At 28.4% G+C, this 17,662-nt stretch overlaps 1 protein-coding gene across 1 annotated transcript in view; it reads right to left on the bottom strand.

Moving 5' to 3' along the window:
* Nucleotides 1-17,662, bottom strand: part of LOC129962662 (gem-associated protein 5-like) — a 100,545-nt gene that overhangs the window by 57,425 nt on the left and 25,458 nt on the right. The window contains exons 10-12 of the mRNA XM_056076554.1: nucleotides 14,898-15,099; nucleotides 7,489-7,679; nucleotides 7,268-7,401 (exon numbers count right to left, since the gene is read on the bottom strand). Of these exons, the coding sequence (XP_055932529.1) occupies nucleotides 7,268-7,401; nucleotides 7,489-7,679; nucleotides 14,898-15,099 (527 nt within the window). The remainder of the gene's footprint in view (nucleotides 1-7,267; nucleotides 7,402-7,488; nucleotides 7,680-14,897; nucleotides 15,100-17,662) is intronic.

Raw genomic sequence — 17,662 nt, 5'->3', positions numbered from 1 at the left:
TAACTAACGGTTTAAAAATATTAAAAACTAGGAGCCATTAAAAAGAATATATTAATTTTACAATTTAATTCAATACATTTTCTTCTAATTTATGCACATTGTCTTATTAAGTTGGCTATATTTCATGTTTGGAAATGCCGAGGAATAAAATTCTTTCGAACATCATTTTTAAAATGACTACATTTACCTTTTCTTTTTAATATGGTACAAATGGGACATTTAATTAAAGGTATTTTTTCCCCCTTAAGGAAAATCCAGCAGAAAGCAGGGACATCCCAGCTACGCAGAGACATCAGGAAATTTTACATATAAAATATACGTAGCATAAAATAAAAAATTATACAATCTTTTTAATTTTCTTTCCAAATTAAACCTATTTGGTATTTTTTTAAATAAATAACTTACCTATAAAATTCCTGACAATTTGAGACATTTTATTAAAATTCACTGTTAGTAGTAAAATTATCGAATGAAAAGATTGATCCAATTCTGATGTTTTAAACCTGAGGTCTTACAATTTTCATAGACCTTGCCCAATCTACCTGGATTGAAAAATTAATAAGCATAATTTTGTTGTAAATTAATTAAAGTTATGTGAAACGAAATGCTATAAATAATGAATTACTCACTTACTCCTTCTAAATTATAGGATCTTCTAATATTAATTAACAGAATAATAAAGAAAAGTTAACCTTTCTTTGCTTAGTAGGAAATTTCCATCAAAACATTTAGTGAACAAAACATTGTACTTAAAACAGGTGTACTGTAAGTTGGTTGTCACTGGCAACTTTTTATCACGAATATTTCATAATAAGAAACGCAGCTGTCAAAAAAAAAAAAAAAAAAAAATCGAATGTCACAATCATTATAGCGGGACTGAAGTTATCATTCTGCTGTTTGTTGTGTTTGCAAGAAACGTGCGATTTCTTGCATATTTCTTTAAAACTAATCTGAGATTTTTTTGCTAATAAAAGCAATAATGACTGCAGAAATTCAGAAGAAAGGGGACGTTGAAGATTTTGTACCGAGCTTAACATGTAAATTTGCATGATGATAGATATTTCCATCATACTGTTTTTTTTTTAACCATTTTATAAACATTTATCCTTTAATCTGTAGAATGAATTATATCACCCCAATTTATTTCACAAAAAAAAAAAAAAAATCATGCAAAAAAGGGTTAAATGTCTAAAAATAGCAGTGCTTCATTAATTAATTATAGTGATGAATTCTATAATCTAAGAGTCCTAACATTAACATGGAACTGTTACAGATAGTCGTTTCAAAGAGTAAAAGCAAGTTTTATTTTGGGTCATTTAATGGGTCGGGTTGTCCCTCACAGCACAGCTCTATCTTAGGAGCTTTTTGTAGGGTGTTATTCGCCTTGTCAATCAAACCTTTTAAGCCAATACCTTTGATGATTTAGACAAAACCTTATACCCACCATCAACAGACGGTGCTTTCGTCAACGTCGTTTTTTTTGTTTTATTTTAATCCTGTCTGTAAATAGGACTCGTAAAATATTTTAGTGGGGAACTCTATGAAATTAATAAGATAAAGAATTCTTGATTGAAATACCATAAAAAGGAGAATACTTAAATTTAAAAATAACACTCAACTTTCATGCCGACGAATAAATTGATTCTTCAAAGAAATGTTCAATTCAAACAATACTTTTCTTTCTACCTAATTTATTTCTTATTACAATTGTGCGTGTGTGTGTGAATTGCTTTCATTTATATAAATGAAAATGTAAATGTTAATTTCTACAAAACCTTAAGGAATGCATTAAAATATGGACATATTTTTTATAAATATACAAATGTCACATCTGTAACAGGTAAAAAAACTGCTTTAAAAAATAGTTCCATTTGTTGGATGTAAAAACACCAAAAGCTATACTAAATATTTTACAATTCCATTTTAATGCTTCTGATTTCCAATTACATGGTTCCAATTCAAATATTTCCGATTGCACTTTTAAATTACGTTTTCATTGATTTATTTTCGTTTTAATTATTTCTTGTGACATTGCATTGATATGCTTATTTCAAATGCATACCCCCCCACACACACCTTTCGTTTTTTAACTGTTTTCTTATTTTGCACTTTTCTTTACTTTTTAACTGTATTCTTATTGAATGTAATTAAGCTGTGTCAATTGATTTTCATTTAAATTCCAATTGTGAAATTGATCTTTTAAGGTTGCTAATGAATTGAAATATTTTGTTTCTTCTTGCATTGGAAATGCACTGTGTCAATAGGTACGCATTTGAATTTAAAAAAAATTATAATGAAATATTTAATGTTTTGCAATTTCATATGTTACAACCTGGCATATTCAAAGAAATTACGATGTGTAGATTTTACACTGTGCATTCCATCCAAGATTAAATATTTCATTATAATTTTTTTTTAATTCAAATGCGTACCTATTGACACAGTGCATTTCCAATGCAAGAAGAAACAAAATATTTCAATTCATTAGCAACCTTAAAAGATCAATTTCACAATTGGAATTTAAATGAAAATCAATCGACACAGCTTAATTACATTCTCAATTGCATTGCAAAATAAGAAAACAGTTATGAAAGCTAAAAGATGAAAGCTTTTTTCACATGCTGTTGATAAATATGTTCCCCCAAAGTCTTTCAAGTAATTGTCAACAGCATTACACAGGCTGTTGACATTGCATGCCAAGCTCTGAATTTATTGGAAAACTTTTACTCGCATGTATGTATTAATATCACTGGCAACAAGTTGCATTCAAATGAAATTTGTGCATTGTTGACAATTATACTGACCACCTACTCACTATCTCAAACAGAATCATGGGAGAAATAAAAATTGCCGATGGCTGAAGATATTTTTCAATTTATATGCAAGGAAAATTAACTATGAGCATGAATATTACAGCAGAATGAACAGAGCAAATCACAGAATCAATCTGTTGCTTCTTCATTTGATGAAGAATTGCACTGTGAACAAAATTACACAGGGTGCATAGTGAAAAATTGCTGCAAAAATTAAGTACAGCTAAGCACTTTTTAAGTAACTTAGCTCCAAAAATTAAGCACCTTTGAATAAGTATGCATACATAACCAGCGTATTTTCAATACATACTTTTTTTTTTATTAATTAATGCAGTTTTTATCAAAAAAAAAATTCTTAAAATATAAATTTTAAATTATTATTTTTTCAATTTTAATATTTATTACCTCTCATCGTTTTATAGTTATCATGCTAACTTATATTTGAACAGTTGGAAAGAAACGGATTTTCTCTAAATGGATGTTGCTGAAAATTTTATCGAAATCTAAATTTGGTTGTGTTAAGACTGTATATCAAATTTCATCCATCTAGCTCAAAGTATTTTTGTGTTATCTTTGTCACGGACAGACATTTCCTAAAAATGTGTTTTCGAATTCAAGGATAAATGAAATGTGGAGATTCAATGAAATCTCGAGTTCGAATTTTTAATGATTGCAATATTTTCTCTAAATTTTAATTACGAGAAAGTAAAAATACTAATTGAAGCATTTAAAAAAAGTATTTCTTGAAGCTAGTGCGAGACGATATATCGCATTTCTTTAAAATTTAACAAAACTTATCACACGAAAAATTTTATTCAATGAAAATGCTTTAAAATTTTTTTAATTAAAATAAAAGCAAAGAAAGCATTTTCTTTCTCTTTTACTACAATTTTAACAGCTGCAGAATAATGCGATTTAACAATTCAAAGAAGCAATATTCTGAATTCCATTATAATAAAAATCTTTCTTATAAACTGTGTACAAAACTAATTTCTCAGAAATTATTTCTTAAAAATAACATTCAACAAAATTTTTTTATTATTATTCGAAAGCATTCTTTTTTTAACCTTAAAAAATGGTGTTAAAATTATTTTTATGCAATAATATGCTTTGACGAAATGTTATGATGAAAACACATTAAACTTCGAATAAAAAATTTTAAAATCCATTCTTAGTGTGCCTTTAACGCACAAAAAATAAATTCCTGAATTTCATGCTCCTAACTTCAATGTCTTTATGCTGTGCATTGCTCAAGACAAGACTTCACATAAAGAAAAATTTCATTGAGGAAAAAATTTCTACAAGATTTATAAAAAGAAAAGAAATTGTTATAAAATGATAGAACCTAAATCCTGAAAAAAAAAAAAAAAAAAAAAAAAAATTACAATTATTGAAAATTTAAGGCTTCAAGTTAAAATATCATTGGATTGGATTTTACGCGATTGACTAACATAATTACATATCGGAATTAATTACAAATCAATCTAGTACAATTGAATACCTGCAGTAGGTCATTCAAATGACTGCTGAAAAACGAAATATTAGATAGAATGAGGATCGCATATATCAGTGCTTTTAAAGCATCTTTTCCCATGTTCGATATATTGTTTTAGCGCATCAAATTCATCCCGATATTTTAATATTTTCCATTGATTGGACCATATTGCATATTCTTCTTTAAAAACACAAAAATTTAAATATATACTTACCAGGCATAATTAAAATAAATTCTTCAATATCTAAAACAAAAAAACTGACATTGGAATGCTCTTTGATTCGCAATATGGCATAGTATGAATTTCATACTGCCCCTTCCAGATAACTATTCAATAAAAGGTAAGGCACATTATTGAAGAAAATGGAAGAAAAAAAAATTACTAAGTATCATCTCCAAATATGTCGGAATCCCTGGAATACTTCTGCAAATTCTTCCCTTTTGTTAATTTTTTTTTATACATCTGGTAAAGAAGATTTACGAACATGATTTCAAATTATCAAATTCAATTTGTGGGGGGACTAAACAAAACAAAGTTTTTTTTTTTTTGTCTTTACGAGAAAATTAAGCACTTTTTAAGGACTTTTTCTGAAAATTAAGCACTTTTAAGGTACTTAAAAACGGTTTTAAAATTTAAGCACTTTTTAAGTACTTTTCATGACGCTACGCACCCTGTTACAACATGGCTGATCTTTTCTTGCACATGCAATCAAATATTCTTAAACTAATACTAGAGATAAAAAGCACTTCTGATCAAATAATGCAAATTGCCAATAATTGGGTAAGAAAAATCATCTTAGATGCTGCAGAAGAGAAAATGTTCCTAATTAAATTAATTCTGGTAGCAATTCAATCTCAAAATGGCATGATCTTTCTTGAATCATGCAGGACAACTGAAACATATGGTGAAGAAAATTACTCATTTCGCTTTGAAATTATCTTTGTACATACAATTCAATGAAACTTCTATATGCAGTATGACCAAAGCAACCGGCATGTGAAAAGCATTGTCAAATTTCAAACTTATTGTCTGGGTTGAATACAAAAGGATGCATAACAAAATCTCCAGACTATTAATCGATCATTGCATGAGCTGCGTAGAAACATCAAACCACTTGAGAACACATTAATATTGCTTGCAAGAGATTTCAAGCAAGAAATAAAGCCTTTCTATTGACACATAATAAAGCTGAACTTAAGTATGAATATGTATGTCCAGCTACAAAACAATCGATCAACTGAAATATACTCCCATCAGATTGGAAACAGAAAGATGACAGTTAAATTAACCTGAGGACGAATTTCATTGTCTCATAATTTCTGCAATTTAGTGATGTCAAAAGAATTGGTAAAAAAGTGTTTCTCAATATTCAAATGAATTAAAAGAATCAGAATTTGCTCAGTGAATATGCTGTTCTTGCTGCTAAGAACTTATGTCTATGAACTAAATATTATTCAGTTAGAATTCAAAGTAAAGCAGTCATATATGAATCCACTGATACTATTTTGGAAAAAGATTAAGTGTTTTATTATCCAACATAATGTTTGCATTCACCCAATCTGCCAGGGATGCCATCACATATACTGCAATTGAAAATCAGCATATTAATTGTTACAATATATTAAACAGCCGAAACTTTGGAATACCTTACAGCCTATCATTAGATAATGAGCAACACCATTAAGCAACAATCTTAATAGGACCTTTTCCAGAGTGAAGACGTCTTAATTCCTTACATTCAAATGACTCCAAGAGATATGCCATTTCAAATAAGAAAGCACTCGTGGTAGGTTTAGTCTTAAGTAACATCAAAATAAATATAATATTCAAATAACAAATCTCAGTAAAATATGTGTAATTGTTCTTAAATTTCTGTGCAAGTACTTTTACAACAAAAATCATTTTTTGAAGCATTAAAATAAACAATTTTGAACTAGAAAAATGCAAAATCAAATGAAATTATATTGATTTGTCACCAAGCAGTATACAAAACCTGTATGATTTTGTGTTATATAAGCTTTGTGCAGCTTTCATGCTTGATGATTGCTTATGTTATGCCTGTATTAGACATTTTTTTTTAAGCAATAGTAAAATACCTAGTATATTCAATTTTTTTAAAACTCTCCTGGACTTCTCTTCTTGCCAGTGTACATCCTGAACTTATATTTCTCAGATATTCAAAATATTAAAGCAACTAAAAAAACACTATCTGTTCTATCAAAATATTTTTTTTAAATAAAACATTATAAAAATTGAATAGCTATATTAGAAAATGATAAACAATTTTCAAGCTCATGCAAAATCATTAATTTCGACTTATTATGGTCTAAGATACTTCCTAAATCTAAAATAAGACTAAAATAAGAAGTAATACAAAATTAGAAATATCTTACAATTGCATATATACATTAAAAATTCTACAACTTTTTAATTTCAAAAGGCAAATATAATTCATATATTCTTTGTAAATATGAATATTCATTTATAATAATTTAAAATTTATAAAAATGACAACTACAATATTATATAAGCAGGTGTCTAGGGATAGCGTGTCTTTGCTGTGATCTGATCGTCGCGGGTTCAAGTCCTGGTTCGGACATGGTAATTCTTTATCCTGTGTTCTATCTGAAGTGTGAGAAAGAGCCCCCCCCCCCTGTAAAAATGGGTAGTGCCCAGCGAGTGTGAGAGTGTTATCTTCATATGAGCTAGAAGTCAAGCTTATGCCATCGAGACCCAAGGGGCCTTTACCTTCAGAAGTTATTGCACAAACGCGGGTTAAAATCGATGATTTTGAGCTTGTTTATGGCAAGTGTCAAAGTAACAACATATATATTTAATGCATTTACTGTTACTGAAACATAATTCATAAAAAAGTCAGTAAGACATTTTATGAATGGAGGAAGAGAAATCAGGAATTCTATCAGCAAGAGTCAAATATATAAATATGCATATATTTACCAAAGCAGAACCATCTTTTGATACTGAAACAAGATATCCATCCTTATGAGGACTCCAACAAATGGCATTAATACGTTTTTTATGACCTGTTAACTTTTTTACTACCCAATTAGTAAAGTCTTCATTCTTTTCCTCTAAAGAAAAAAGTATAAAATAAAAAATACTTGTTTAAAATGAACTTTAAAAAAGTACAATAAAAATATTACTATTAAAATAATTACCAAATATTTTTGAAGTGTCCAAAATATAAATACAGTTATCATTTCCACCACAAGCAAGCCAAAATTTTAATGGCGAACCAGTAGGAGACATATAAGTATTTTCAGGATGCCATTTCAAACTTTCTACGAACTTTATTTCCAAATTGCAAAGAGTTAAGAGGACTAATTTGTCATTGTACACTTCAATAAATCTGCAAATAAAAAGATAAAATTAGCATTTCAGAAAAGAAAAATAAGGTTGCCACTCAAATCTGGGAGAAAAAGTCCCCATGTTTTCCTTGTATTTTCATTGTGCATGTATGGAATATAAGGGGAAATGAGCAAACAGTATACTTCATGTTGAACTTTTCTTTCTGCCCATAGAAAGCATTATAATACTTCGCACATATTCATTTAACATACCGAAGCAAATCTTTTGAAATCTAAAAACATCTGCATAAATGCTTATATCATACACAGTTTTTAAACTAATTACAGAATCTTCTTTCAGATTTTCAATAAACACATTCTTTTTGACCCTAAATTAATTTTCAACCGACCCATTGCCATATGACAATACAAAAAGTTTTACAAATTCTCAAAAATTAGGAAATTCTAGTCTACAAAATATAAGAATATAAATCATCTAAACAAATTTTTTTCAATAAATAAATTCAATAAATAAAAAAGATGAAATAAATCAATCATTCATTTTTCACATAATGTAATGTTCTTCAATAAATGTAGAATAAAACAAGATGTAGCTTTTAAAACAAAAAAATTGTGGACTGCATTCAAATATTTTTTGTGCTCCTCACAAACATAAAACAAATAAAAAGCATCTTTTTTTCCCCTAGATTTCTCCCCCTTCCCCTTCAATCTCAAGAGTTTTAGCATTATCAAGCACCATCAAAAATAAGCTGTCTGATGTTTTTGCTTCTTCTATCATTCTTCGTTTGATAATATTTTTCATTAACTGTTGAACAAACAAAAAAATTTCCCATAAGAAAGGCACACTTTGTTTAGATGTCTGAAATTTAAGAAATGGCTGAGGAATATTACCAATGAAAAAGAAACTAACTTTAACCAGAATCAATTTTTCCTGACAAGCATTTATAATGTTATAACTCATGGCAGACTCAAGTAGAAGATTTTTAATGAAATATATGTATTTCTTTAGATTGTTAATTTTTTAGAAAACAAATATTTTTGCAAACATTGATATTTTCTACACAAAGGATAGAATGAAACTTCAATGGAAATTCAGAAAAACCTGTAACTTCCTGGAAATTAGCAAGTCCAGCTGGATTATTTTTAAACATTCTGTAAAATGCTCTTTGAGTAACATCTATTTCCCATCAAGTAGATATCCATACTGAAATGCACAATATATTATATGTAGTCCAAACTTACCTAGAGCTAAAATTTTATAACCATTTTCACACAAAAGTTCTTTGACATGTTTTAAAAATTGTCAATTTAAATTTGGTTCATCCACACTAATTTGTAAAAGTAACTATGTAAAAAACGTTGATACCACATCAACATTCTCAAACAGTTCTTGAGTATCAGTATCCCTGAGCATTAGGAAATTGAATTCCAAAATCTTGAAGACTATTGATTGATTCGACCAATAATTTAAAATATAATGCATTTGGCATTTTTGCAAAATCTGTTTTAAAGTATATTACAAATTTTTTATTCTTTATAAATAAAAAAAATTATTGAAAAAAACAAAACTAATCTGTAAAAAAAACTCTCTCTCTCGCACCTAATTTGGCTCATGTCAGGGTCATTCTAAAGTGTTCTCTTGTTTCCTGATCCCATTCCACGTATAAAGCTGTATAAAAATTACTGCGCCATCAGTTCCAAGTGAAAATGATCCTGTCGAATAAATAATATGCAAGCTTATTTCGGTTGAAGCAGAATGCAGGTTCGAAGACATTGAAGAGACATTTTACATTTCTAAATCAATTTTAATATTCATTCTGGGAAATCATAATTATTTACAAGTAGGGACACGGATAAGGCACATCCGCCACAGGTGCCACAAAAGCAGAAGTAAGGAAGGGGGGAAACAATTGATCACTAGTCTTATATAACATGGAATTTCCGGCCACGTGGCAATTGAATACACGTGTTGACCTTTGACAAGGGCAATGGGAGGATCATTTTCACTTGACAGTTGGAACAGATGACGCAGTAATTTTTACACAGCTTCATATGTAGAATGGGATCAGGAAACAAGAGAACACTTTAGAATGAAACCAACATGGGGTCATTCTAAATTTAAGAAATTAATTTGGATTAAATTAGATATTAAAATATCATTCCATATATATAAAGAGAGCAAGGAGAAAGGAGAAGAGTTTCCACAATTACGAAGTTTCGTGTTTGATGCTGTGGCTACGATCTACCATTCTTACAATGATCAAAGACTGGCATTTTTTAGGCGAGGAAAAAATAGGAATTAAGTCTCTCAAATTTCCCTGTATTTCTCCAGTTTTTATGGAAATTTTCGAATTTCCTCTCACTTTCCTTGTTTTTTTAAGATAATTTTTTAATTCCCTGTATTTTTTTAAACAGAGTGCTATGGCAAATCTGTTTAAAGATTAGGTACAAATTACCGATTAGTTTTTTACTTCAAACAAAGAAAAATAACTAAAATGTCATTCAGCATGCATAGTAAGACATTACAGCACAAATGAACTTAAAATTACAAACCTTGGCAAATCGATTTTCTTTGTACATGCATGTATACGTAGATAGGCAAAGTTTTTGTAGGAAATTTAAAACAAATATTTAATTTAAAATATGCTTTTTTTTAAAATTTTATTTATGTAAGTACTACATAAATAAAATTTATGTACTCTACTCTTAAATAAGATATCCTTTTTTAACAAAAAATGAAAATAATCGAAATTTACATTATCAAAAATTAAGTCAACTTTAGTAAGATTAACAAAAATTCCTAACTTTTTTCAATATTTCTCTAAAATAAAATAAATTACCATTTAATTTAGATGAATACATCTTTTTTTTTAAATGTTGACACAGATATCAAAGTTCAGCAAAATTAAAAAATTTTAGAAGCGTGTAACAAAAAAAAAAAAAAAAAAAAAAAAAAAAAAAATTCCATTGTGTCAAAACTGAATCAAAAATGAGAGGATTCATTTTTTAAAAAGTAATATTTTATTCCATATTAAAAAGTTTCAGAAAAACTTTCAATTTAGACTCTTTTTATTTTAATATTGATTTTCAAAAATTTCATTAAATATGATACATATTAATAGATTAAAATAAACTGAGAAAATTATGATTAAAAAAAAAAAACTTTCACCAGATAAAATACTTTTTACTTTAATTGAAATATTCTTATGCAATGAGGAATTTTAAAAATGGTTGTGTTTTTCTTTAGATGTTGAATCACTGTCACCATCACATGTTCAGAATGGCAAAATTAATATTTTAAGTAATAACTGATATCAGAATTAAAAATTCAGAAAATTTGGTTCATGAGGTATTGATTAGAATCCATCAATATAAAATATGACAAACATTCAAGATTTATATAATAGGTAAGCAGGGCATATCTTTAATAAAAGTAGATTTAAAAAACTAATTGCTTCAAACAATGGGGGCATAATTTTCCTGCATAATTTTCTGACAAAAACATCCATGTAAATTACACAAAAGAACTGCGATAAATCAACTGTCAATTTGCATTAATTTCAAAAACTTCATATCAGATAAAGTCAGCATTTTTGTTATAAATTTTAAATTTAAGTTTAGAATTAGAAAATTTAATTAAATAATTTTATGTCTAAATTTTTACAATGTTGAAAATCTCTGCATTAAAAGTAATTAACTATACTTTTTCCGATTTTTTTTAATCCTCACCTCAAATTTTAAAATTACAAAAAGCTTTGTAATACATTTGTTATTTTCCCATTTGGCCTGAGATCATTCAAGCAGCCAAAATTTGACTACAAAACAAGAATTTTACTTCCCAAGAGCATGCAATGATTTCAGATGTAGGCCAATAACATTTAAATTGTACTCCAAATTCTTGTAAGTATCATAATTAATTGTTAACATGCACTGCAAATTCTTATAATGGAAATTTGATGGTTTAATGGAATTCTCAATATACAGCCAATGGTCGATACATATGATATTGTATTTATAAATATTCATAATGAAGAATATATTTCTCAAATTAATCTTCTCTCTAAAACAACAATATATATATATGTCACATTTAACCTTTAACAGTCATAAGTCACTTTCCATGAGACAATAGTACTTTATCAGCTATATCACATATGAAAATCTTGACATATCCCCATAAAGGGATTGTTTGAGTACATGAATAAGTAAGCCCACTTCATTCAGGACCCTAATTGTCGCCAAATTTCAACGTTCCCACTGTTCTACAGTCAAACCTCATTTAACAAGCAAAAAAAAATACAAAAAGGGACTTGTTTAAAAAGTGATGTTTCAAGAACAAGTGACAAGGTGACATTGCCACATACTGAATTAGCTTGTATTGGAGTTTGCGCTGAGTATTTTTTTGAAAAGAATCTTTACATTTACATGGAAGAAGTAGATGGATTGTATCAGCAAACATGAAGTGGTGGTTTGGACAAGTGGCTATAACGTTTTATCCAATGAAATTTTGTCTCTGGTCAAGATTAAGGATTGTAGTGGAAGAACATAATCAGAACTACCAAAGTGTATGGAGTAACATTCTATATCACGACAAAAAACTATGGAGGAGATTTGGTCAGGAGAGGCAAAAATAGGATGAAACAAAAAAACAACCTTCCAGTGAAATAAGGAAGAGGCTGAAAGCATGGGAATTTATTGCACTATGCCGAAAAGCATCATGCTGAAAAAGGCAGTAGCTATATATGTTATAAATTTATTCAACTATAAAGTTTTGTCTCATTTTCTCTAAAATTTTGAAGCATAAAATTGCCTAAGGACGATTATCTTGTAAAAAAATATAAATTAAAAACAATGAATTATATTATTAAAAATTTGTGTGGTATTTTTTTCGGAATGGAAAGTATCATCCTATTTTACACGGACTGCTATGGAAAAAACTATTTCGCTTAATGAATATTTTTTTATTGCAAGTAAGACTTGGGAATGAATTATGCTTGTTAAGTAAAATTTACCTATGTTAGGGAATTATCATTAAAGTTTCTGGTGTTTAATCTCAAGCCTTAATAGCAGAATAGCCTCATTTTAGTATTTAGAGAAATGACTTAAAATTCCATTTTTAACAAGTGATTTGGCGAGATTGGTCCAACAAAAAATGGAAATAATAAAATAATTTTCAAATGGATTGGATAATTTAAAAAGTACACTATGAAATAAATCATAATCATTGAAAACTTATGGCTTCAAGCTATGCAATTGATTAAGATATCTACCTACTGCAATTAATTGCATTTCAGTATAGTACATTAAAATCAATTTAATAAGTCATTCAAAAGATTGCTAAAAACAACATATTAAAGAGAATGACGATTGAATGTACTAAAGAGGTTTTACAGCAGTTTCTACCATGTTCGATACATCACTTCGGCACACTAAACTCATCCTGCTGTATTTTCATTTCCGTTGATCGGACCAATCTGCAAATTCTTCTTTAACAACACTATAAAGGTTAAACATACACTTACTAGGCATAACTTAAATAAATCCTTCAACATCTTAAACATTAAAAATTCTTTTAGCGATTGATAAAATTTTTTCAAGCTGCGACAAGTATAATACAGTACATATTTCATACTGCCCCTTCTGGATAATTGTTCTAGTATTTCAATAAACAGTGATGCACATTGTTAAAGAAAGAGGGAGCAAAAAATTCTCTTGAGCATTATCTTAACATGTGTTGGCAACCCTGGATTTATTTCACCCTGGAATCCTTGTCCAAATTTTTCTTTTTTATGGTTTTCTTTCTAACCCTAACGACTATGCTTTCAAATTATCGTATTCAACGTGTGGGGAAACAAGAATAAAATGTTGTCTTTGCATTTTGAGAAAAATAAACCCTTTTCAAAGACCTTTTTTCAAAATTACTTACAAATGCTTTTCAAATTTAAGCACTTTATAAATACTTTCCAAGATGCTACACACTCTGAGAAATCATTAAAAAAACTACAAAATCAGAAACCTAAAAGATTAAAAATTTTATTTAAGAAGTTTAAAAAATAAAAGCATAAAAAAGAAAAAATAAAAAGTTTTTTTTTTTTTTTTTTTTTTTTTTTTTTTTTAAGAGACTAGTATTTGGCAAAATTGGTGCAACAAATACCATTTTTCTAAAGAATGGGAACGTTTAAAGAAAGAAATTGCAATCAAAACTCACAATTTATTTCAGCCAGCTAGAATTTTATGTAACAATAATATAACTACACACCACAATCAATTACAATTTAATATACTACGGTTAAACCCCTTTGTTAGGCTGCTCAGGAATTGCTCAAAAATGACATTCACAAGAATCTAATGTGTAATGAACTATTCACTGTAATTAGAACCATAACCCTTTTAAGTTTATTTTTTGTCAACTGAAACTAATGCATTCTTCTTTAAAAGCTATAATGGTACTTAAATATAGGTAGATACTTAACAGATGTAACAAAAATTCTTCAGCATCTAAAACACTAAAATAAAGCAATTCAAATGTTTTTGAGTTACAATAAATTTAGCATAGTCTACATTTTGTACTCTCTCATCAGGTTAATCATCTCAGTACTACAAAATATGGCAATGCCTATTGAGGCAGAAGAAAAGAACAAAGAAGAAATAAATGTCAAAGTATCTTAATATGTCTTAACACTACTGAATCTATCCCAACCTAAATTAATTCATCGAATTCTTTCCTTTTGTTGGTTTTCTCTCATGATACATTTAATATTCTTTCATTGGTATATCTGGTAAAGGCATAATTCCTAAGCATTTATTTCATCATATCCAATGTCAGGAGAGGGGGGAGGATATTTCCTTTGCATTTCTTGAGAAGATTAAGCACTTTCTAGTAATGTTTTTCCTAAATTAAGCCCATTTCATGACAATATGTAATTGTTTATAAAAACATTTTTATATTTCTCATATCTGAAGATAAAAAAATATAATGAAATTAAGTTTAATACAAAGAAAGAAACCTGAATTTATACATTTTATACCAAATTAATATATAAAATTCTTTAAAATAGGAAGCACATTTATTCAAGTAATTTATCTGCAAAGACAATGAAGAAAAATATGTAAAATAATTACTTTTTAAAAAATGCTTTTAGGATTCCAGTTTTATTTATCATTACTTTTTATAAATAATATCTGATAATTACAGAAACTTTACAAAAACAATCCACAGAAATTCAAATATTATCAAAATAGCATAATATCTTACTTACCCTTTCAATGTTCCTACACACACACAAGAATAATCAGATTTCCAAATAATTTCAGTGCAAGTATCTTCATTTGTCTGAATGTCATCAGGTCGGGTAGCTACCTCATAGAAATTTAAAGTCTGCTTATTTAATTTTTTATATCTGTTGATAAATATATCTCCCCCTCCACTGCTGTACAGAAAGAATTCAGCACTTCCTGCATCTACAGAAAAAAAGAAAGAAAAAATAAGAAGAAAACAATAATTGATTTGAATTTTTCAGGCACGAGGGCCAATATTGGCCAAGCTATGCCAAACTCGTGTTAACTTAAAATACAAAAAATATTCATTAAAAACAGCAAGGATTTGCAAAGTTAAAACAACAAAGTGAAAATAGAAATTAAACATTACGCATGAAATTGATGTCAAGTAAAAATGAAGACATTAACATGTTCAGGTTTACCAGTTATATCTTCCAAATTTGTATAATCTCTTCCAAAATATTTTATTCTTAGAAAATTGTATTTAGGACATTTACATGCGATATGCCAAACAGAAATTATGGTACTACCTCTTGAACAAATTGGATTTGTATCCGAATGAAGTAAATGCCTGTGAGTAAAATAAGTATGACCTAAGTGAAGCCTTGTTAACTTGACATTCAATCTACAGCTGACAAAGTCGGCCTTAAAACCAGAAATAGATGGCTGAATGGAATGCAATTTACTAGCAAGTTGTAAGTCCGAGATATGTTGCCATATATAGAGCAAACATTACCTTAAAATTTGATCCAAGTCTTGAAACAGGATAAATGTTTCTTCATTTGAGCAAGCTGTTTTTGAGGTCACAGCAACTTGATCATTCCCAGGAATACAATACCAACATGTCCAGGAATCCAACAAAATAAAATGCTAAAATTACGATCCAGCAGTTTAAAATATAGTTTTACTGTACTAAACACCAAAGGATGACTTTGCTTGGATGAGTTCGAAATTGCTTCAATTGAAATTTGTGAATAGGTATATAGGATACAGTCTTTCTTCGATAATAGTCTGGTCACTTTTAAAACCATGTATCTCAAAATCTCTGAGGTAAAAACAGAATAATATTCATTCAGCTTCATAGAAAGTACAATGTTATCAAACACTACAATTGAACCAACATGGTTTACAACTCTGGAACCATATGTAAAAGCAGTACCATATTTTTCAGATGATTGCCTATGATCACAAAAGATTTGTATATTTGTATATTGTAGATTTTGGCTGCTTATTAAAATCATTGATAGTAAAAATGCTTTTACATGTTCAAGGTGGAACTTGGTCTTCTTTAGGTAAAATATCAATGTTCTTCAGGTTAAAACTATCTAACAGAGGGCGGATTTTAAAACAAAACGATGGAATAACTTCTTTTTTTTTTCATATAGCCCATAAATTGGATTCACGATTCTGTCATATAAATGATAGGAAGGAGTTTGATTTATTCTTAAAATGTATTTAGGAAAATCTGACGTTGTAATCGTAAACCTGGTTCTTTAAGTATTATGAATAAGCTCTCAATCAGAGAAGTTCTAAAAGCACCTGGTGTGAGGCGGAGGCCTTGATGATGTATTGCATCAAGTTGCTGAAGAATAGACTTTGCCACCGAGTTGTAAATTCTGCTACCAGTTTTGATAAAATCATTCTTTTGTAAATTTTTAAGAGAGTTGGAAGTATTGGACCCCCACATTGTATTTGATAAAACTTAAAGGATGTTTAGAGATTGAAAAAGAAGAGAATAAAAATCGGAAGCATTCACCAGTTACAGACTTACTTCTAATAAATTTTGTTAGAAAATTTTTTTAGCAATTCTTAAATGCAACATTCAATAAAAATCCTATATCATTTGAATAATTATAACCAATATAGTAATTTAATGTGGTCACTTCGGGATTCAAGAACTTTGAGAACATTAACAGATAGATAATAATCAAACTGGGTAAAATCAGCTGTATTTTTTCGTATCAAGGGAAAAGAATAAAAAACATTTCAAGGCCTTCAGAAATAACAATTAAAAAAATATTGCTGTTTGCTGACAATTATGCATTCCATCACTTCATATCCCTTGCACTCAATTTTTAAAAATTAGGTAATTAATGTTGTAAGCTGCACTTTAAAAAAATTCAAGAATGACTCATTCATCCCAGGATTTATTAAAAAATTATCTTCAACACATTGGTTTCTTCCAGATTCATCAACATTTATTACTTCGTCTTACTTACAAAAAAAATTGATTTTTCCTAAGAAGAGGTTGCGAACTTTTTAACTATGCAATAGTATTGTATCGACACATTTTATGGAAACTTTCACACCTGTTAATAATTTAAGTTTTCTGTTTAACATGAAAATCATTTTGCAAAATTGCCATTCAAATCTGGAGAAAAAAAAACATCTTGCAGTTTTCTCTGTATGTATATTGAAAACATGAGAAAATGCAAAAAATTCCTAAATGTGAATTTTTTAAATTCCCTGCAATTTTTCTGTTTTTCCAGTGGAATGGCAACCCTGGAAATATAGGATCAGTCAATTCCTTTCTTCAAAATCGATAACATTAAGCAGCAATTGACAACATTAAGCATTTACATTAAATAGCATCCACTATATAAGTAATATGTTCAAAATTATTTGTGCATATATTTTATTGTCCATCAATAAAAAACACCAGTCAAAATTGCACAAACATATAATTTGTGAAAATCGCCTTATGCTTATATATAATTTTTAAATTTGTTTTATTAGAATAATCTCT

The sequence above is a fragment of the Argiope bruennichi genome, chromosome 3, assembly GCF_947563725.1.
Source record: "Argiope bruennichi chromosome 3, qqArgBrue1.1, whole genome shotgun sequence".
NCBI classification, from domain to species: Eukaryota; Metazoa; Arthropoda; class Arachnida; order Araneae; family Araneidae; genus Argiope; species Argiope bruennichi.
The sequence above is the reverse complement of the archived record's forward strand: the minus strand, read 5'-3'. Positions and strand labels throughout refer to the sequence as shown.